Source organism: Paramisgurnus dabryanus, chromosome 13, assembly GCF_030506205.2.
Source record: "Paramisgurnus dabryanus chromosome 13, PD_genome_1.1, whole genome shotgun sequence".
NCBI lineage: Eukaryota > Metazoa > Chordata > Actinopteri > Cypriniformes > Cobitidae > Paramisgurnus > Paramisgurnus dabryanus.
Window position 1 is genome coordinate 17,849,140 of NC_133349.1, and position 24,139 is coordinate 17,873,278.

General features: G+C 37.0%; 2 protein-coding genes across 2 annotated transcripts; both read right to left on the bottom strand.

Moving 5' to 3' along the window:
- Positions 1–107: 107 nt before the first annotated feature.
- On the bottom strand, positions 108–14,096 carry znf576.1 (zinc finger protein 576, tandem duplicate 1). The gene is made up of 10 exons (XM_065260935.2): positions 11,926–14,096; positions 9,551–10,288; positions 8,345–8,866; positions 4,448–7,839; positions 4,106–4,301; positions 2,841–3,011; positions 2,444–2,533; positions 2,149–2,344; positions 1,847–2,054; positions 108–1,758 (listed from the first exon to the last, which is right to left on the bottom strand). The coding sequence occupies exons 2-10, from the start codon at positions 10,218–10,220 to the stop codon at positions 499–501; spliced, it is 6,705 nt and encodes a 2,234-aa protein (XP_065117007.1). The 5' UTR covers positions 10,221–10,288; positions 11,926–14,096; the 3' UTR covers positions 108–498.
- Positions 14,096–23,489, bottom strand: LOC135727684 (uncharacterized). The gene is made up of 10 exons (XM_065245642.2): positions 23,416–23,489; positions 18,933–19,095; positions 18,421–18,671; positions 18,166–18,299; positions 17,911–18,054; positions 15,854–15,989; positions 15,476–15,635; positions 14,658–14,917; positions 14,372–14,508; positions 14,096–14,245 (listed from the first exon to the last, which is right to left on the bottom strand). The coding sequence occupies exons 1-10, from the start codon at positions 23,453–23,455 to the stop codon at positions 14,096–14,098; spliced, it is 1,575 nt and encodes a 524-aa protein (XP_065101714.2). The 5' UTR covers positions 23,456–23,489.
- Positions 23,490–24,139: the final 650 nt, after the last annotated feature.

Sequence of the window (24,139 nt, forward strand, 5' to 3'; positions counted from 1 at the left end):
CTTTAACCACTTTTAAAATAGTATAATATGGTATATTGTATAGTCCTTAATAATAAATAATTGTTTATACACTAGTTATAAATATGCCATAATAGTATAGACTACAATTAAAAGGTAGCATTGGTCATCGCAAGAAGACTTGGCCATTTCTGTAAAATGTAAACATTTTTATTTTGTACAAATAATTTGAAGGTGCGTTTGCAACACAATCACATTCAGAACACTGGCTCTCCTTTTAGGACAATGAATAATATTCTAACAATGCATAAAACAGGTGGAACACAATAAAATGCATTATAAAATTACATATAAAATACAACTTCAATAGGAAATAAGAACACACCATTACATTCAATGAACATTAAACTAAAAATTTCATTATAACATTATACATACCCTAGACACAAACACATAGGGTTGGCTCTACATAGTAAGTGATAACTTAATTGTCAATAAACTAATTTGTTTTAACGACCACATGTCCACAGAAAGTAGGCCTTACAAAGCACCCTGACTGTGAAACTTAAGAAAGCAATTATGGTTTCGAGAAATGCAAAGGAACACACAGCATTTAAGACATCGCACACGCGACGTTCGTCCGCATCCTCCAAACCTACACTTGGCCTCCTCACTCTCTGCTAATTGCTCTGGCCAATGTCCGAAACCATCATAGCGAGTATCCACATCAGGCAAAGGGGTCTCAAGAACTGGAGAAGGTCTTGAACTTGTATCAGGACCATGTTGTTTTGGGGCAGGAGGGCAGGGGGGCGATGAGTCTTGTGCATCGACACCACTAGAGAGGATTAAAGCTTTGGCCACCTCTAAACGAAATGCCATAAGTGATGGCAAATCTGCAATATGACTGTAATCTTGTTTATACTGTATCCATGCGTTAACCAATACCAGATCAATTAAGTCCCAGAGTACAGACTGTGGCCAAGCGCTGACTGCTGAGTTTGTGCTCGGAGTACGATAAAGACTTCTCAAGTCCCGGTTCAGATTCGCAGCCTTAATCGCTCGCTCAAAGCCGCTGACAAGAGATGTTGAGCGTGGCTTTTCCTTTACCACCGCAGAAAGGATGAAGCCATGATGACATCTGAATAGCTTGAGTTTACCATCCGAGCTCACAAACTCGTCACCAATTTGCCCTCTTGCCCCACCAACCTTGCCAGCACTTTGCACGCCAACTTCTAAAAGATGCTCCAACATAGAAGGTGTGGACAGCTCTGGCTTGCAAAGAAACACCATCCCTTCATTTCTGTCCTTGCCTCTGGAGACCATTTTTTCAACTACAGTTTCTCTATTGGAGTCATCGATACTCAAGATAAAGTCCACGACCAACCCTTCACAATTTACCACAACTGTGTGAAGTAACGAATGGGTTGGGTGTCTTTGAAAAGGAAGTGGGTACTGGTCAACCCCAAAACTTCCATTTCGCTTCAGTGCCCGACACCCCTCTTGTACTCGGTTAATCAACATCATTACTTTCCACAGAGGATCATGTGCCTCTTTACATGATTGGGAGAATATTCTGGATGTGTCACATGAAAAGGCATGACTTTGAGATTTATTAATTGGCTCGGAAGGGTCTCCATTCATTTCTGGAGATTGATGAGCACTATTTTTTTCCACAGAAGGTCCACCAGCGCTGGCGAGCTTCAGTGTATGAGTGAGCTCCCAGAATCTTGAAGCCGACATGGCATCGGAGATAAGAGGGACTCTGGTGAAGTCTTCCCAGTAGAGCTTGGTGCTAGGAAACTGTGTGATGAGAATATACATATTTAAAACAATATTTAAAGCCTAGTTGTTTTTTCATGCTTGTCTTGCATTGTTGTTATAACTATACCTTGAGTGTTCCCATTGCTATGTGGATTCCTACATACTGTGCAACCTCTTTTTCTGTAACCGGGTTCGGCAGTTTTGACATTTCTCCGGTAAAGACAGCAATTTCCGACCATGTGTTCCAACTAAAATACTGGCTGAAGTAGTTAATGGGCTTCCGACTAGGCTGTCCCTCTGCTTCTATGTGGCCTGATTGAGAAGGACTAGCAATTCTGAGAGAGAGAAAAAATGATAAAACAGTTTTTAGAAATTGTTGCGACAATAATTTTGCATACCCTTATATCTATATCAGTCAGCAACACTCACTGTCTGCCACTAGGGTCACATATCTCAGCTCCATTTTGATGTCCTGTAGCATTACTCTGTATACCATGGTAACAGGACATCAAAATGGTTTCAGCTTCTGGCTCTGAATGGACAACAGGAGATTCATCAGAGTCTGAATTCTGGGAAAGGAACTCCAGGAAGCCCTGTGTGCTTTGCTGTTCAGCACTAACATCACCTACAAAACAAACAAACAAACAAACAAAAACACACATTCTCAGATTGGGGATAAGAAACAGACAAGTCAAAGCTTTAACCTCGCTCTTCTTATATTTACCCTCTTCAGAGTTAGTGTAAAGATGGGGCATTTCCATTTGTACCGAATCCATCGCAATTTCCTCGCATTCTTCTATTGCAGATGAAGCCCCTGTGTGTTAAAGATAGGACTGATTATTAACATTCAGCTCAGATGTAAAACCCTCTAAAGGCGTCTGATATGTTTTCTTGTAAATGAGCATTATCAGACTCTTATTGGACACAGCCAACAAACCGCTATTTCTAAATTTCTAAAAGTATGTGAGATATAATAAAGTATGATCCAAGAGCATTCGGTCAATATAATTATCTCATTTTTTGATGCAGATGGCTTTTAAGGCTTTTGCATTTGAGCTCCTCATATATAAATAACAAAAATAATAATTACCAACTAAAAATTTTGCATAACTCAGATTTACCTTCCAACCCCTCTGAATCCAAACCCTTCTGATCTGCATGAGAAGACTCCACTAAATGTTCTTTCTCTTCCTCCTTAACAGGGTAAAAAATACATTGTTTGCTGTACGAGTGCAGGGGAACTATATGCGAGTCAGAAGAGATGCCATCTCCGTTCTTATCAATGGTGTCATCTGCAGGAGAAATACAAAAAAATATTCAAAATGTCTGTTTCTCACATTTAGAAAATTTACTTTCTTGAAACTGAAAGCAGAGACTCAAATACACTGTATTAATATTAATCTGCTTGTTAAGTCTGATGCCATGCAGCGCTTCCGAGTCCAACCGATCTCAAATGCCATAGGGTGAAATCATGCTCATATACACTTGTATCATAATGCAAAACACCAGATCATATTTTTTTTATCTCCATAAGAAATTCAAGATGACCAGATATGGACATGGATTATTAAAGTCGCCTTGAAACGGAAGTAGCGATTGCCTAATTTTCCACGTTGTGACATATATCGGAGTGAAACTCGCATTTGAAATGAAATAAGGCAGGGCTGGATTTGAATTTGTCCATGGAGATCTGATTGGATCATTTGAAGTTGAGTAGTGTTGCAAATTGCTATTTGCAGTGATCTTCAACCTGACTTCGCCCACCCGCCATACCATATGACTGGAAGTAAAGAGAGATTGTTTTTAGGAGGGAGGAGATTTGCATTTTTGATTAAAGATTATAAGGGCACATGAATAAAACAAGTCTTTTGTAAAAAATACCACAATATTCCAAAACAAATGACAGTTTTTCATTTTATTTTCATGGCGACTAAGGAATTATTAATATATTACTTTTTGCATATCGTTAACATGTACTAATACACACCAAAGGAAATTTAAAAAGGTGCTCTTTAATGTTATAGTGTTTACTGTGTAGTGTTTAAAGTTATCTGTGTACACCTAGGGTGTGAGAGTAACACAATTTCAAATCTCTGTATGTAATCCACATGTGACAGAATTGACAATAAAACAGACTTGCGGTATTGAAATGAGTGAAGGCAAAGAACCGGAAACAGTATTCCTTACGTCTTGGCTTAACAAGCAGATTGTGTTTCTGGTAGACCAGGATGTTAGCAGCGCAATATGTTAGGGGTTTAATTCCCATAAAAATGTATAGCTTAAATGCACATTAAGTCACTTTTGATAAAAGTGTCTAATAAAAGCATAAAAAAGTCTAATTATATTGATAATTAATAATTGGTATAATAAATTGGTTTAAACCAACCTTGACATGAAACAGGATGGTTTTCAGTGGGCTGGTGAGCCTGGAACATCAATGGCTCATTCAGAGCAAAGTGTTCCTCTGCTTTTACCAAAAACATTTGTACTCTTCTCTCAGATGTTAGACTGTGAGGAGCCTGGTTTGAAGAACGTTCTTCTATTTTCACATCCGCCACACTGGTGTCCAACTCTAAATTAGCCTTTAACAACATTGCAGTATACACAATTATGCACTTAAAAAAAACATTTAAATTAAATATTAAGAAACCTAATCAATTTATCCTTGTCCAAAAGGAGACTGCATACAAAATATGTCAAATAATACTAAACATACAAAATCGGTTACCTGTGTCCTCTGATTCTGGCTCTCACGAGCGGTCAAGAATTTTTCCAGTATGATTCCTGGAGATCTGTCATCTCGAATCAGCTCTGTTGATGTCTCAATTAATGAACCATCTTGAGAATTCATCACCTCTGTTACACTTGTGGTAACAGAGTCCAACTCAAACACTACCTGATCCTCAGGACTCTCCTCAGCAGATGACAGTAGACAGGTTTCAGAGGCCTTATCTCCATTCATGTCTGTTTCTTTGTCCTTTACCTCCGGAGTATCATTGAGTACACAGAACTGATAGACAACTTGGCAATCCTGTAGATCCTTTTTTGCTTCCGTGTCCTTTTTACTTCTGTTTGCTTTGCTAGTCTTTTTCCCAACCAGTCTTTTGCCTTGGCCTTTTGCAACACCCTTCTTCCCCCTTATCGCAGAACTTCTTCCCATCCCTCTTTTTTGATCATCAGCTCTATGTACAAGAGTCTCCTCCTCTTCTTGCTTTACCTCAGATTCCGTAACAACATTTTCAGTCAATGCTACATCTGCTTTTTTTGCAGTCTGTTCAGGCTCAGAACATGGATGAGATTTGCTCAATTCAATTTCATGTTCTTGGGAGGAGATACTAGAAAGAATATTCATCCCATTCTCCTCATTATGATCTCCAACCATGACTAAATTTACATCTAAGGGCAACTCTTCCTTTATTTCCTCCTCCACTGGATCTTTGACTTCTGTGATGAGCCCTACTTCTTCGCTTGGTTCTTTGTCTACCACAATGTCACTACTTTCAGTATTTTCTGTGACCTCCTGTGGCGCAGTACTTTCGACTGTGGCTGGGGTTGACACCTGGCAGACCTCTGAAGAAGTTTCCTCAGGTCCAGAAACAGTTCCTTCAACTTCTTTGCCTCCTTCACTTTCCTTTCCTTCAACACAGTTTGAGGGAAGTGTCAAAGAAGGAGATGGACTCAGTACTGGAAATGAAAGTCTTGGCTCATCCCTATCTCCCAAAATCTCTCCCATTTCCCAGTCAGTCGCTACCTGGATTTCAAAGACATTAGGTTGATAATGTTTTTCATTAGTTCGCATGTCACTCTTCTTCCTAACGCCAACAGCCTCATCTTGGACAGCCATCTTCTCAGCAGAGTGAAAAGATGCCATGTGTTCCTGTAAAGCGGACACCTCTGAGAATGTCGTCCCACAGTCTTGACACCCCAGGGTAAGTCGGGAATACGGAGGGCTCAGTGCAATTTCTTGGTCTATTTTAGTAGGTGCTTTTCGTTTCCGTGAAATCTTAGGCTTTGCCGCTGAAGATGTAAAGCTGCTGTCAACAGAAGACTTTTCCATAGGCAAGTGTTTGCCCTGACCCTCTAACAATTTATTTTTAGTAGTTAATTTGGCTTTCTTTTGTTTTGTGACTTTGATTGATTTGCTCGGCGTTATTTCCTGTTCCTGCAAAAGTGAAGGCTCTTTTACATCAGACTTGTTCGAGGGTGATTTTTCTAGTTCGGTGGCATCCAATTTGTGTACCTTCAGCTGAGGCTGCTTGTGCCCTTTCAATAAGAGCAAAGCTTGTTTCTCAACTTGGCATTGGTCTGGAGCATCAAGACTACTTTTTTTTGCTACTTTTTGCTTTGGCATTTTAAGATTGTTTTTCTGAAATTCATTCTTTTTGGGTTTTTTAACCTTCGGGATAGGGTTGGGGCAATCTTCTTGAGGTGTCTTGCATTTCTTCTTTTTCTTTTGCACAGGTATCAATGTTTCATCTTGTTGAGCTTCCTGGACAGTCTCTGACTTCTTTATTAAATTGCTCTGATTCTGGACAGTCTTTGACTGTATTAAATTGCTCTGATTCTTGACGGTCTTTGACTTTATTAAATTGCTCTGGTTCTGGACAGTCTTTGACTTCTTGATTAAATTGCTCGGATTCGGAGTCATTTTTCTTTTCTGAGGTTTTGTTTTGGTTGCTTGGGGAACCACCGAAACATTGTCTTTAACAAAATTTGTTTGATGTGTCGACTTAATTTCTTCCTCTGATTTACCTTCAGCCCCCTTTGCTTTTTTATCTTTTGGCACTTTTTGTTTAAAGCATTGTTTACTGTCATGCTTTGCCAAAACATCCACCTGGTCCTGCTCACTTTTTTGCAAAATTGGATTTTGTTTGACTTTGGTTTTGTTTGGTTTGGTCATTACCTTCGGTTTTGAGGATTTTTTCTTTTTTCTTGGTTTTGACTGCATGTCTGTTGATGTGCTGTTCTGCAAATTATTAAGGGAAGGCTGCTTAGTCTGAGATTGTGGTTTCACAATGGTTGGCTCTTTCTCCGGGTCAACTTGATCCTTTTGAGCTTGGATTTGTTCAAGTTCTTGAGGCTCACCTAACTTGGTTGTGTCAGTTGGCCCACATAGCACCTGTGAGTCCAAGTCAGTTAAATCTTGTATTTGTCCAGAACACAGCAGGTCTGCATTGCTAAAAGCCTCCTCTGATACTACATCATTTGTTTGCGATGAATTTGTTACATTATTTGTTAGCAATGCATTTGTTTGCGATGAATTTGTTACATTATTTGTTAGGGATGCATTTGTTACATCATAAGTTAGCGATGCATTATTCTCCTCAACATTTTGACACTTCTCTGTTTCAGTTAGTGGAATAAGGGGCGATTCAATTGTTGTCTCCAAAGCTAAGCTGTCTTGTGTAACTGGAATGTGCTGGAACTCTGCAGTGTGTGCCTGCTCAAAAACTGCATCACTCTGTGACACTTGTACCTGTAAAGGCGTTTGATCCAGTAAAACCGAAGTTTCAGTCTGAACTGGTATGAGATCAAGATAAACTTCATCAAGTTGAGACTGTGCCTCAGTCAATACCGCAGGTGCCAATTGAGTTTCAAGTCTTGAGTTTTCTGAAGAAATAATATTTTCCACCTGTGACAGAACCACAGTTTCATTTTGCTGCAAATCTTCCATCTCTGTTGATACATGTTGATTATTTTGCTCATTTGCTGGGTCTGTGTCAGTTTGCATGCATTCTGTTGGCTGATCTGTCGACTGGGTAAAATCTAAGTGCAGTGGCTTCATTAATCCTTGTGTCTGAAAAGGCAGTATAACCAATTGATTCACTTTTTTTACATTATCCAATTTCTCGATCAATCTTTTAATTTCCTCAGCATCCAGCACATCTATTTGCTGTGTTATCGGCACACCACCTTCTGTAGGCATTGTCTGTGGATGTCCATGTGTCGTCTGGGTTATTATAAGTCCCGCTGGGTTTGTTTGTAACACGGACACAGTCTTGTTTTGACCCTGCATGACTTTTTCTTGAGAGTGTTGGTTTTTTATGTGAAGAAGTTGTGTTTTAGAAGTCTTGAAGACTGCATCACAATGTAAACATTTGTATTTCCGTTCATTTGTTCCTAGGAAAAAAACACAATTCTAAGCATAAATAATCATAACAGAGACATTTACCAATAAAAACAATTAAGGGCCATCCTTCTCCCTCTAATCATGTTTGAACATATCAAGACAATAAAAAAATCCAGTGTAACTCCATTAAAGACCTGGTGCATGATTTTTGAAAAACACTTTGGAAACAGGAGTCGGGCTGAGTACCAAAACACACTTGTAGCTAATCAGCAGTAAGGGGTGTGTCTACTAACCAACATCATTGCCTGGGTTGCGTATGTGTGGGGCGGGTCTATCAAAAGAAGGTCCAGATTCTATTGGGGTAGGGGCGTGTTTGTTTAGGTGATTTCAAATGTCAAGATTTGCTTTCAGAGATCATGCACCCGCCTTTAAACAACGTGTAGCTTACAAATCAGTTTTAATAGCAATCCAAATCTCTAATGAAACCGGCCATTACCTCCATTCTACACATACACATATCCAGACAATGTGAATTTTTGATAACAATAAACTTGCCTTTATTCTTCCGTTTCTTTGTGGCGTCCGAGGCATTTTTCAGGTCAGCCAGACCCTCTTTATCCCCCTCTTTGTGCTTTTCCTGATGTTTCTTTAGAGATTTGTCTGTAGTGAACTTCTTGCCACAGTGATTCTGTTTGCAAACATAAGGCTTTTCGCCATGCACTCGCTGGTGGTATGTAAGCAGTGAAAGGGTTTTACAAAGCTTGCCGCACTCCAAGCAGGAATAACCTTGTTTGTTAAAGTGAACTTTCTTATGACTTGTTAGCTCACAAGATCTTGTGAAGGCCTCATCACAGAGAGGGCACTTAAATCTTTCTTTCTCTGTGTGTGTGCTTTGATGGGCCTTGAGATCTGCTGAGCAAGCGAAATGCTTATCACAGACATAACAGGCAAAGAGTGCATCCGCCAGCATGCATTGCGCGTACTCTGCAGGATGGCTTATTTTGATGTGCCGTTCTTTGCTTTTGTGGTCCTGAAAGATGATGTGACATTCCTGGCATTGTAGGGAGATCTGAGATGCTAGAAGAAAAAAAAAACGAACATCAATCCCAAAATTATGCTTCATTTAAAGGGACACTCCACTTTTTTTGAAAATATGCTCATTTTCCAGCTCCCCTAGGGTGAAACAGTTGATTTTCACCGTTTTGGAATCCATCCAGCCAATCTCCGGGTTGGGGGGCACAACTTTTAGCACAGCTTAGCATAATTCATTGAACCTGATTAGACCAGCATTGCGCTCAAAAATGACCAAAGAGTTTCGATTTTTTTTTTTTTTTAAACCCTGACTCTTCTGTAGTTTTGTAATGTTATTAAGCAGCGCCTGAAAATCGTCCCCTTGGTTACTTTCAATAGCAGGGGACTATTTTCAAGCCCTGTGAAATATAATTGCTCCTGCTACAGCCATGGTACAGCAGCAAAGTCCTTGAGTATTACGCCGGAATGAGTGTATAGTTACTAGCCATATCTGCCAAGAAAATTGCAAATTTTCAGTCGGTCTTAGTACATGATGTGACTACAGAAGAGTCAAGTTCTAAATAAGAAAAATATTGAAAATCTTTGGTTATTTTTGAAAATGATAATGGTCTGATCAGATTCAATGGATTATGCCAAGCTATGCTAAAAGTGGTGCCGCCAGACAGATAATATTGTTATAGACTGTTAAAATACAGTGTGTTTTTAAGCATTTAAAAAGTGAAAACTTACAGGTGAGAGGCATCACTTTGATTTTCAGTGGGGCATATTTGTCTTTCTTTGGAGGGATGTTCTTTCTAATGCCGTCTTGTGTGCATACACTGGATACATTAGTGGGGGAGTCTGATTCACATCTTGGCTCTTTGGAGAGATCAGGATCAGATGTTATTTCGTGTGTGCCTTGAATGGTTTCTTTCACCGCAACACAATCGTTTTGTGTTTCTTTAAAGTCTGTTGAACATTCAGACGAGCATTCTTGACTGCAGTCTGATAAACTCGTATTGTTGGGTGCTGATTCTGTCAGAATATCTGAGTTCGGCTCAATCTGACTCGATTGAGTATCAGGAGGAATGACTGTGAGGTCACCAGTTTCATGCGTTTTCTCTTCAGTGGCTTCAGGTTGTGGGCCGGTCTCTTGAAATGCTGTGGGAAGCACACACTGCTCAATGGTTACCTCTGCAGGAGATATCGGTTCTATTAATGGATGTGCTGGAACATAGAGGTTAAGTTTTAACCCGAGACCATTGCTTTGTGCCGTATCCTCTGTAACCTCTATTCCATGTACAAGAGGATCTACTAGTGCCTCAGAGGAAGAAAGATGCTCTGACAATGAAAGCGATCCATTGTCCAGATTTGCTTCAGCAGGAAGTGAATCGGTGACTGCGTGATTAGTAAGTTCCATGATGCTCAGATTTTGATGCTATATCAATTTTCTCATTGAATATTCATGTAAGCTCCAAGAAGGATCTCCTAAAATGAAAAAAAAAAAAGATTATGCATGTTAAATAACAATAAGTAAAACAGATACATAATATATATTTCAAGTATATTACCAATACTTGAATGGCAACAAGAAGTGTAAAAATAACATTTAGAACACAGGCACAGTCAACTTTAAACTAGTCTCGCGTAGCCAGACCTTCAATACTGAAGGTCTGGTGTTTTTTGCTGCTTTTTCTGGACAAAGCCCGCCCACGAGCTGTTTGACCGACATGTCAAACAACCAATCACAGTTTGTTTCATCTAGCGTCACGTTTCGGACTCCCCACAATAACGAGCCGGCTGGCAACAAGTCAGTTATTGAAATAACCAGCCGCAACCAAATAGTATCTAAATAAACAACATTACTCACCATAGGACAACGTTGAGCACTTCATCAACAGCCACACCAATGAGACGATCCTGTTAAACGGCTGTTTGAAGCGTATCTCTCCACTTTTTAACACATACAAGCAATTCAGGAGAACCAAACTTTTAAACTCCACTAACTGCCTTAAAGAAAACTCTTGGACGTCTTTTAGAGAGTCGATGCCGCGAACTATGCATATTTTTGAGAATCCAATGTTTAGCTGATCATGATAACTGCTCATTATTATCCACGTGAACATGACTGATTCTCTTCCTCAATGGAACGTCAGAGCTTTGTTTTCCAGGGACTGAAACTAATCGCGACACTCGCGTCTCCTGGAAATCCGTTTTTTTGCAACCAATCAAAGACGGCTTTAACATTCTCACAGGGTTTCCAGAAAAGTGTACGAAAAACATCAGACGTTCAGCCAACAGTTTGTGGGCGTGACGTCTGAAGCTGAGACTAACTTTAAACTAACTTACAACCTAGTTGATGCCCTTTGGTGTGCCCTTCGGATGCATCATTTATGTTGTATGGAGTGCATAACCGTTGTGGTAGCCCAAATTACAACCCATGAATTATAATTCACATCATTAGGATAAACACATACATTTATTGATAGGTTTATTGGAAGTACTTCTTTCAATTCATAACTTTGTTTTAAACAAATCCACATATATGGATTTTCTGACGGCAATTATTTGCATGACCAATTAAAGCCTAGAAAAAATTACTCCACAGGTTCTAAAATATCATCAACACAAATGGGGGAATTATTAACAATAGCCGTAAGTGATTACATCAATTTTAACTAGTAGCTAATTGGGACAACACCTTACACACCCTGCATAACAATAAATTAATATATCAAAACTGCTTTATCAACTAACACATACACATAGGATTAGCGCAATCGCGATCTTTCAAAACCCACTGCCAACCCATACAGCATTACCGGGCATCATCAAATGCGCCTTTGGCGCGTCTGTGATACGCTCTCTATTTAGGTACCACTACATGCATCGATAAACTAGAAAGAGGAAGTCGAAATGTAGACAGGGTCAAAATGGTTTGATTACTGTCGTTTATTAATTTTTAGGATCCCGTTGCATGTGTTTTCGCTGGCGAAAAAATCACGTTATTACAGCCCATTGTGCGCAAAACTGCTTTTTATATTGTGTCTTAGCAAAACGTGCAAGCAGAGCCCTTAAGTTGAAAATTTATAGCGTTAAATTAATAATATAAGCCTCAAACTTACCAGCCTTTGGTGTCTTCCTCCGGCATCACATCTGCTGTGCGGTTTCTTAATAATTCATTGTTTTTACGTTCATTTTTCGCTATGCAAGACGTGCAAGGCCACCATAACAGAGGGATGCGGACTTTGTGACGTCACCCGTAAACTCCGACCTTTGTGGGAATTGTAGTCCAGAAGAATGGAAGTCCCAGAACAGATCGATTTTTCAGGGAAGTTTCAGAGGTGGTGGAACACCTCATAAGTTTATGGCGCTAAATGTATGTATTTATTTTAAACCACATTATTAGATTACCCTTTGCATTTATGAATTCACATTAATTAATGATAAGAAGCTTAATGATTTTTTAAATATTTTTGGTGCATTTATTAAAGTGGTATTACCCCTTAGGATGGTAACACCAGTGACAGTTTTCATGAAAAATCAGTTTTACCAAATGGTTGCTATAAAGTAGATCATACCAGTGACTAAAATCATGAAACAAATAAGAAGATTTCTGATAAATGAAAAGATACAGCGGACTTAACATTGGTATTTTTTATAGATCTTCAGGAAATAGGACGAATAATCAAGTAATGTCATTCCAGCAGGCATATGACCGACCTTCAACGTTGAAATTTGGTTGAAATAAGGTCAGTTGTTTGTTCAACGATGAATGGTTAATGGTTGCAAAAGGTTAATAAAATGCTTAAAAATCAACATTGAAATTTGATTGAAATAATGTCAGTTGTTGTTCAACTTTAAAAAAAATTGCAAAATCAAAGGGTAATTCAACGTTGATTCAACCTTGTCCGTGATCGTTATGAACGTTGAAATGCCTGCTGGGATCAGTGTGATTTTTATTTTAAAATAAAGAGATTTTTGTTAAACGATAACACCATGACACAACTCTGGGGGACAACTGCTTTCATTATATATTTTATAATTATTATTCACAATTTTAGGTTTCTTTGCCATTTACATCATATTTGACAGATATGTCATTAGATTTTAAATTGTAGAAAAAACTGTTTTTAATTACAAAATAAAGCATTTGTGGTGCTTGGAATTGTAAATAATTAGTGTATACAAAATTGCCACATTGATGACTCAAGAAGGTGTAGTTGTTCTCATTGACTCATAGGATTCAAATATGACTTTCTTTTATGATTTTCTTTTTGATAATAAAAGGAACCAATAGGGTGGTTTCCTGGACAGGACTTATCCTAGTCCCATACAAAAATGCATGTTTGAGCTGCCTTAATTTAAAAAAACGCTTGCACATTTGTTAAAATATTAGTGCCATTGTTTGTCCAATAATGTTTTTTGTAAGATATGTTTGTAAAATGTCATAATATAACTAACGTCTACTCCTGGATTAATATAAACACTGTCTGGGAAAACTATATGGAAAAAATTTTCAATAGCCATTCTTAGCTTGTATATACATTTATAGTGATTATAGTGTTTCCCATGTTACTTATAAAATGAAACCATACCTACCCAATTACACTGTAGTTTGTTTAATTTCTTTATTGGTCTATGCATTGTTCTTTTTGTGTAGGACGGAAATTATGGTTAAAAAAAACTCAAATAATCATAATTTTGAACACATTTAACACATTTCCATCTTCCCACCTGACATGTTTGGAAAACATTTGTCCTTGGCTAAATTTGATTGATTACTAGTATATTTTTTTAAATGTGTAAAATAAATGCTATAATGAAAATGTATGTCCATTAAATCAGGCTGCTATAAACGCACAGTTTTGTACGTTAAGATACAAACAGAAAATACAGGAAATATGTCAACAAAATGTTAAAAAGCTCTAAGCACATTTTGAACTCTTTTGAGTCCTGACATCTTTACAAATATAAATAAATAATTAATTTCATTTAGATTTAAGTGAGCCTGTAGGTTATTGTTCAGGTCCAAGGGGAGGTAACATCCCCATGTTTCCTAAACTTACATTCAAATGTCATGTATTTTCTGGTTGTATTCTAAAAAAGGCTGAAAAATAATTATGGTCACTATACCATTGCGAAAACAACTAATCAAATGGTGTCAACATTGCTAAAAAACAAAATCAAAGACATAAGCATATGTATCTGTCCCAATATGATTTAATTAGAGACAATAAAAAATAAACGATAGTCAACTGTGAATTAAAAAAACGAGCCAGGCCAAACAAACAGTTAGTTGTTAGCTATGGTGTTGTTGATCCAGTCAGTGTAGCGGCAAACCTCAGCATAAACTCCAGGATAGCCTGATAGAGCACAGCCATAGCCCCAGGAAACAACTCCTTGAAGTTTCCCATTGCATACAAGAGGTCCACCAGAATCACCCTGAGAAGAATGTTTGCAAAAATGTATTAGTTAGCATCATAATATCACATCAACAGAGTGAGTCTGCACAAAGAAACTAAACACATAGGTTTTGCACACCTGACGTTTCAGATTGTCAAAACATACCTGACATGAGTCTTTGCCTCCTTCTAAGAATCCAGCACAGAGCATGTTATTGGTAATCATAGAGCCATACGCACCTTCACAGTCTTCTCTTGAGATTACAGGCAAATTCAAACACTGCAGTACAGACGCATAATTAACTGGAATAAGAACATAAAAACAATAAATGTTACAACTTTCCATCTTATACATATCTACTGTTTTTGCCAATTGTTATGCTTTTATAACAGACGCAGATCCTAGTAATTTCAAAAATATAAAGATGATTTTCATTCAATGTTCGTCTTACCTCCAGTGTTGATCTGATTGCCCCATCCAGAAACCAAGCATTCCGCTCCTGTATTAGAGCAACTGGTCGGCAGAGAGATTGGCTCTATATAGTCGTTCAGTACAACAGGCCGATTAAGCTTAATCAGCATGATGTCATTGTCATATGTATAATCATTATAATCTGGGTGAGGAATCGCATCATCCACGTAGAATCGCTGCTCTGTGTCTTCAATAACAAAGACGTTGTGCTCCCCCAGGTGGGCAACAAGACGATAAGGTCTGTTTGACACAGAATCTTAATATTATTACACTGGAAAACAATTTTTGCCTGTTGGGTTCTGCTTTTTTTGATAGCCACAACCTACAGTTAAATGAAGGTGTGTCATATAATTCAGGTTTTAATAGAGCCGAGATCATAGATATTGGCAAATGGCACATTAAACTGATACATTTGCAGGTCTATAGCTTCCCAAATCAATGATGTGTTGTTTCAAATCCCTGGCCTTTTTGCTCACTGTAAAAAACATTTGTTGGTTCAAACTAAGTAAGTTGGTTGCCTTAAAATTTTGAGTTAATTCAACTTGAAAATATTAGTTTTTTAAACAAAGGCAAACAGGTGAAACAGCAATTTTTTACAGTGTACACTCTTAAAAATGAAGGTGCTTCACAATGCCATTGAAGAATCTTTTTAAAATGTCTAAGAAATGGTTCTTTGAAGAACCTTTGACTAAATGCTTTTTGAGGAACTAAACATGGTTCTTCTATGGCATAGCTGCCTTTTAAGCACCTTAGGGTGTTCAAAACTAAACAAAACTTAAAATATAGATTCATACTCACGAAAGGTAACAGTGAGCAGCTGACACGAGCCAGCGTTTATTAATCAAAGATGCTCCACACCAGCGTTGACCATCATCATAGGTGAGATACGCCTGCCAGGGCTGGGAGTGAGGTGGGCATTCAAAGCCCCCAATGATTTTATCATCATTTGTACTGGCAGCTTAATTTAAAAAAAAGAAGTCCACCAACAAGTCTTGTAAATGTCTTTAATTACTGTAGCTGATCTATCTGTCATTATTTTTGAATGTTCTGGTTAAATAATTGGCTTGTACTGTATTAATGTTAAACACCAAACCTATAAGGGACATTATAGGTCACTGTAGGTAGAAATTATCAACTGGCATGAATAAAACAAAATGATATGAGAGATCTGCTTACCCACTGCCACCACCAGTAAAGCAAACACAATAGTCTTCATTGCTATGACTGAGAACGAGAGAAGGATAAGTGCCACGGCCAGACAAGATTTTATAGAGCGCTTGTGCAAGGGGCAGAAATATATTAATGTGTGAGGTCATCAGTTTAACATTAATAAATACAGAACACATAAGGTAGTATCTAATTTGGAGGGAAATTTGCAGCTGTGAAAACAGCTCTTATCACAGTGTTCCTAACGCATGATAAATCCAAGGTAGTGTACACTAATGAATCTCACAAGGTTTCGTGATATAGTCACGTAATTTTTTTTATTATTTTTTTGTGATATTATCACGAATTTCCGCGTTTTTTCGTGATTGTATATATCGAATTCCTGTTTTCGTGTAACTATCACGTACTCACCTGTTTTTTTCCTTTTATAAACCATTGTCGCTTCGGTTTTGGGTTAGATTTGGTGCTTGCATTAGAATGTCACTTTAAACATTGGTTTATACGATTTTTTTTCTGATTTATCTTTTTTTATATGTCGTCTGGCTTTAGGGGTAGATTTTGGTATGGGTAGGGATGTCATTTTATGTAAATCTAACCCTAAACCGAAGCGACTACGGTAAGCAATTACAAATAGTTCAGTTAACTTGAATGTTTCAGTTTAATGAATTTTATACGCTTAAGTTAAATTAACTCAAAGTTTTGACTTGTTTTTGATTAAAATTCCTATGGCTCCAAACAAAAGTCTTTAAATAGGGAAAACATGGAAGTGTTTGGTGGTTAAATTGGGGCTAGGCTAAATGCTAACACATTCACGAGGCGCTGTAGAAAGATTAAATGCACACATTGAAAAAATATAGGTATGTATTAATTCGTCTAAGTTGAAGTAAGAACATAGAAAAATATTGAAAAACGGTGGTGTTTTCCTTTAATGAGCAATAACTGTGCTAATGCCAGTACTAAGATCAGTCTTGTCAGTACTTGCCTTGTCATAACGTAGTATGTAATAATAAATATGTAAAGAAAATAATACATTTTATGTGATTAAATCAGAAATACATAATATTACATAATATTTTTGAGTAAACATCACATATTTTTAACAGTGTAATTTAACGTTACTTAGTAAACTTCAGTATATTCTACTTTTTTAAATTTAAATCAGCTTTCTAAGTAAATTTTATTTAATTTAAGTTTTGAAGGCATCTAGTATGGTTATCAATACTTTGTGGTCATTCATTTGATATGAAATAAAGAATAAATAATTCAAAAGTAAAATGTGGTTCAAAAGATGTTACCAAGCATGGCATCACAGTACTGAGCAGTAAACACTAGAAAAACAGACCAACTGATCATTCATAATAAAAAAACATACCTAGACAATGCTAGCAGGAATAATGTTGGCTTTAGGTGTTCTGTAATACAATGGCCACAGAGCTGATGAATCTTGAGGAAGGTATGGTCCTTGAACAGCGTTGTCTATCAAATTTCTCCACCTGTATCTCATATAATGCAAGTGAAGTTCTTCCCATGGGAGTGTTTTGAATGTGGTGCACATTTTCGTGAAGAGGCTGAACTTCACTTGCATTATATGAGGCATGCAGGTGGAGAAATTAGATGTTTCTTTATAGACAAAGCTTTTCAAGGACCATACATTCCTCAAGATAGAGAGAGAGAGAGAGAGAGAGAGAGAGAGAGAGAGAGAGAGAGAGATCCATACAGCTAAAATGAGTACTGTGTTCTCAAGTCCTCTGCTATTGTTCTGCTATGTCAGGTCCAAGGAGAGGCACACTCCCCTGTGTTTTAAAACTGCATCCAAATGTCCTGTAGTTTCTGGTTGTATTCTAAATAGGCTGAAAAATAATTATATATGGTCTCCATTCCATTGTAAAAATGCCATCTAATGGTGGCATGGTGATATTTGAAGAGTACTGTATAAGTCAGCTCAAGTAAACACGTTGGGTTGGAGTCAACAAATGCTAAAAACCAAAATGAATGACACAACACATGTATATGTTCCAGTATAGTTTAATTGTAGATATTTCAGAAAAAATCCCGAACAGTTAGTTCAATTCCAATATGTCGTTGATCCAGTCAATGTAGCGGCACACCTCAACATAAATTCCAGGATTACTTGAAGTACAACTATTATAGCCCCATGTAACAACTCCTTGAAGTTTCCCATTGCATACCAAAGGTCCACCAGAATCACCCTGAAAAGATTTTTTGCAAAAATGTATTAGTATCATAACATCACATTAAACGCACATATAAGGAAGAGAAGAGCTTTGTGCACCTGACTATTTAGACTGTTAAAAACATACCTGACATGCTTTGCCTTCTTTTAAGTCTCCAGCACAGAACATGTTAGTTGTAAGTGACGGCCTATAAAAAGCTTCACACTCTTCCCATGAGATTACAGGCAAATTTAAACACTGCAGCCTGGATCTATAGTTAACTGGAATAAGAACATAAAAACACAGTAAATGTTAAAACTTTGTTTGTTAAAACACCAACGCAGATCCTAGTAATTTCAAATATATAAAGTATAAAATATTTTCATGTAATATCCATCTCACCTCCATCATCGCCCCATCCAGAAGCCAAGCATTTCTCTCCAGTATAAGAGCAGCTGGTCGCCAGAGGGATTGGCTTCACATAGTTGTTGAATACAACAGGCGTTCTCAGCTTGATCAGCATGATGTCATTGTTATAATACACATTATTATAATTTGGGTGTTGAATTGCCTTTTCTACAAAGCTTTGCTGCTCTGTGCCTTCATCACTCAAGAGGTTGTGCTCTCCCAGGTGCACAACAAGACGAGAAGCTCTGTTTGACAAAAAATCGTAATATCACTACAGTGGAATACAATTTTTGCCTGTTGGGCTTTGCCTTTTATGACACCCAACCCACAGTTATATGCCATATTATTTCCTAATTAACATATTAGGACTGTAGATAATCTCTGATTGATTTTAATTGATAGATTAATTGATATTAATTGATATTTAATATGACGCAAGAGCATTCAACATTTACTTGTCAAGTATTCACTGGACTTCAAAAGCCAGAATACTGATTCATACTCACGTAATGTAACAGTGAGCAGCTGACACGAGCCAGTATTCATTAATCAAAGATGCTGAACAAGGCCAGCGTCTACCATCATCATAGGTGAGATACGCCTGCCAGGGCTGGGAGTGAGGTGCGCATTCAAAACCGCCAAAGATTTTTTCATTCTCTGTCCTGGCAGCTTCATCAAAGAAAGTTCACAGTCTTATAAATGTTTGATTACTAAGCTGAGATTTGTTTGTCATCATTTTTGTAATTTCTGGTTAAATAATTGCCATGTACTCTATTAGTGTTAAACATCAAACCTTATAGGTCACTAAACTAACAACTGGCATGAGTAAAGCAAAATGATTAGAGAGATCTGCTTACCCACAGCCACCACCAGTAAAGCAAACACAAGAGTCTTCATTGCTATGATTGAGAACAGGGCAGGATAAATGCCACAGCCAGACAAGATTTTATAGAGTGCTTGTGCAAGGGGCAGAAATATATTGATGTGTGTGAAGTCATCAGTTTAACATCAATAACTTCAATACAAGTTAGTATTTAATTTGAAGGGAAATTTGCAGCTGCGAAAACAGCTCTTATCATAGTAATCCTAACGCATGATAAATCCAAGGTAGTGTATACACTAATGACAATATAAAGATTAATAAAAAATATATCTGCATATAGGTCAATTATTGGTTCAAATAAATAGAGAAAATGTAATGGTTTGGTACATAAAAAAAAACTGATACTGTGAATAAACCAAATGGTTTTTATAATGTAGAATTGCAAAATAAATGAGTTTTCTTAATAAATAGCACCCCCATTAATAGATCAGAGTTTCACAAAAGCAGTTAGTGTGTGTATTTGAGAGATACCTCATTGACATACATCTGTCTGTGTTGTATTTCATTATTTATTCTATTCTACATTACTTTTCCTCATATTGTTTAATTCTTATGCTGGCACTGTATTGCCCATTTATGGGTTTCCAATAGTCACCATCTCAAGGTTTTATTGACGTCACAAGAATGTTGTGAAACATCAAATTTGCAATGTCTGTTTAGTATAATACCACCTGCTAAATCTGCTTTTAGTCAGGCAAAGTTAGATGAAGTCATGACCATTGACAAAGCTAAATTAAGTATTGAACGCAAGTAAGATTATTCAATAAGCCATCTTTGTAATTATTACATTACTTGGTCTCATGCCTACTGTTTTCTTATTCATCTCTGTATCTGCATTGTGGCTTAACTCACAACAGAGAACTGAGTCATTTTTCCCTGACATAAGACTGATCAGGTTTCCTTGTGCAAAGTTGTTGTGGCAAAGATTGCACGTGTAAGGTTTGGCACCAGTGTGAACATTGTAATGGTAAGTTCAGCCGGTACCAGAAAATAGTGGTTGCAGATGAAGATGTCACATGTATGTTTTTTGTTGTCATGGTCATGCAAGTGTGTTTTTAGTCTATCTGAACTTCTGAATTTTTAAGCACATAAAACACACCAATGGGGCCTCTGCTTGTGCATTTCCTAATGCCTTCTGAATCCCACGGCAGAGGAGAAAGATTTATTGCACACGTCACAGTAAAAGTTGGAAGACTTTTCAGGTAAACAATTTGAGAGGCTGCTTTGACGAGAAAATGTTTTCTTTATATATTTTGTATATATAAGGACCTCAGATGAAAAAGCCTCAAAGTGAACAGAAAATGAGAGGAGAGAAAGAGATCCATAAAGCTAAAATTGAGTACTGTGTCCTGAAGTCATTAGATTAGAAATTAGGCATTAATTTAATTTAGGTTTCAGAGGGCCTGCAGGTTTATTGTTCAGGTCCAAAGGTAGTCACACACCCCTGTTTTTTTAAAACGGCATACAATTTTTTTGTATTTTCTGGTTGCAACCTAATTATATATGGTCACTATACCATTGTAAACTGTACTTGCACAGTACTGTATATGTCAGCTCAAGTAAACACATTGTTTGGAGTCAACAACGCTAAAAAACCAAAATGAATGACATAATCAGTGTATCTGTTCCAGTACAGTTTAATTATAGATATTTCAGAAAAAAATGAAAATCAACAATGAAATTTAAAGACAAGCCAGTTAGTTCAATTCCATTATGTCGTTGATCCAGTCAATGTAATGGCACACCTCAACATAAACCCCAGGATTACTTGGTGAAGCACAACTATAGGCCCAGGAAACAACTCCTTGAAGTTTCCCATTGCATACAAAAGGTCCACCAGGGTCGCCCTGAGAAGATTTTTTGCAAAGATGTATTAGAAATATCACATATTTGTTCAGATATTAATCAGATATTTGAAATTAAACACACATATAAGAAAGAGAAGAGCTTTGTGCGTCTGACTTTTCAGACTGTTAAAAACATACCTGACATGCTTTGCCTTCTTTTAAGTCTCCAGCACAGAACATGTTAGTTGTAAGTGACGGCCTATAAAAAGCTTCACACTCTTCCCATGAGATTACAGGCAAATTCAAACACTGCAGCCTGGATCTATAGTTTTCTGAAATAACACATAAAAACACAGTAAATGTTAAAACTTTATTACATATCTTAATTCTAATTGTAATGCTTTTATAACCAGCGCAGATCCTAGTAATTTCGAATTTATAAAGATGATTTTCAATTAATATGCATCTCACCTCCATCATCGCCCCATCCAGAAACCAAGCATTTCGCTCCTTTATAAGAGCAGCTGGTCGCCAGAGGGATTGGCTTCACATAGTTGTTGAATACAGCAGGCGTTCTCAGCTTGATCAGCATGATGTCATTGTTATAATACACATTATTAAAATTTGGGTGTTGAATTGCCTTTTCTACAAAGCTTTGCTGCTCTGTGCCTTCATCACTCAAGAGGTTGTGCTCTCCCAGATGCACAACAAGACGAGAAGCTCTGTTTGACAAAAAATCTTAATATCACTACAGTGGAATACAATTTTTGCCTGTTGGGTTTTGCCTTTTCTGAAACACCCACAACCCACAGTTATATGAAGGTGTGCCATATTATTTCCTAATTAACATATTAGGACTGTAGATGATCTCTGACAGATTTTAATTGATAGATATAAATTGACGTCACACACTGAACCATGTGCATCATGCGTCTTGTCAAAACACATGCCTGCTGCACACGCGCCTGAAGGGTTTATGATAAAAGAGCATTTGCTAGATACTCGCTTAATCTCATGTGTTATCAGAGTTTAGTGTTAAGTGAGTGTCTTGCGAGTAGCCTATATATTGTGATCGTGAACGTCTCTTTTATCATAAATCCTTTCAACGTGTGTTGCGCATGCACTTATTTTGACAAGACGCATGATGAACATGGTTCACATGATGCAATTAACACATATTTTGGAATGACGGCCATGCACACGACACTCCAAACACATATTTTGAATTTGCACCCCTCAGAAGAGAAGTCACCAGCCGCAACTGCTATTGAACCTGAATAAGTAAAAAAATTGTTAATATTATGTTTCTATTTTCAGATGAAGGTGTTTTTATTTTGTCCCATCTATTCAAACACAGCAATCTTTTTGCATCTTTGTTGTTCCAAACTTGTGTTCAGCCTAAACTTTATAGTTTATCATTAATATGAGTTAATATAATACTATATATAATTTTAACAAAATTCTGAAGATTACATTTTCGCAATGTTATTCATAAATATAATGACCATTAATATTAAACAGTAAACTAGTGATTTACATTTTTTTTCTATACACAGAGCTCAAATTCATTGCATTTCCTCTTTTGATTGACAGGATATATTGGCCATGACTATCTGCTGTTTTTAAACTATTTTAAAGGATAGTGTGAAAATTTGCTTTTATCACGCAATAAAGATTATTGGCCGATATATTGGTGAATCTCTAAATACAATACAATATGATATAATATTCATATAAATATAATCCTGGCGGCAGTATGAGGTAGATGTAAAACAGATGTAAACATCGTCCAAGTGGAAGTGGAGTTCTTTATTTATTTAATAGAAAAGATAGAAGAGCAAGAGCAGTCAACATTTACTTGTCAAGTATTCACGAAATGTATATCTTTGTTTTTTGAATGTTGCAAAGATGTTGCTGACTGGACTTCAAAAGCCAGAATACTGATTCATACTCACGTAATGTAACATTGAGCAGCTGACACGAGCCAGTATTCATTAATCAAAGATGCTGAACAAGGCAAGCGTCTACCATCATCATAGGTGAGATACGCCTGCCAGGGCTGGGAGTGAGGTGGGCATTCAAAACCGCCAATGATTTTTCCATCATCTGTACTGGCAGCTTCATCAAAGAAAGTTCACAGTCTTATAAATGTTTAATTACTAAGACGATATTTGTCATCATTTTTGTAATTTCTGGTAAAATAATTGCCATGTACTGTATTTGTGTTAATCATCAAACTGTTAGGTTTTGACTTATAGGCCACTGTAGATAGAAACTAACAACTGGAATGAGTAAAGCAAAATGATGAGATTTGCTTACCCACAGCCACCACCAGTAAAGCAAACACAATAGTCTTCATTGCTATGACTGAGAACAGGGCAGGATAAATGACACAGCCAGACAAGATTTTATAGAGCGCTTGTGTAAGGGGCAGAAATATATTAATGTGTGAAGTCATCAGTTTAACGTCAATAACTTCAGAACAAATAAGTTAGTATTTTATTTGGAGGGAAATTTGCAGCTGTGAAAACAGCTCTTATCCCAGTTTTCCCAAACGCATGATAAATCCAAGGTAGTGTACACTAATGACAGTATAAAGATTATTAAAAAATATATATATGCATATAGGACAATTATTGGTTCAAATAGAGAGAATTTACTGGTTTAGTAAATTTCAATAAATAGATACTATGATTAATCCAAATGTTTTTATAATGTAGAATTGCGAAATAAACAAGTTTTCTTAATAAATAGCACCCCCATTAATAGATCAGAGTTTCACAAAAGCAGTTAGTGTGTGTATTTGAGAGATATCTCATTGACATACATCATACATTATTTCTAGTTACTCTATTCTACATTACTTTTCTTAATATTGTTTAATTCTTATGTTGACACTGTGTTGTCTTCACAAATAGATATGGGTTTCCAATATTCACAATCTCAAAGTTTTTGTTAACGTCACAAGAATGTTGTGAAACAGCAAATTTCCAATGTCTGTGTTTAGTATAATACCACCTGCTAAAACTGCTTTTAGTCTGCT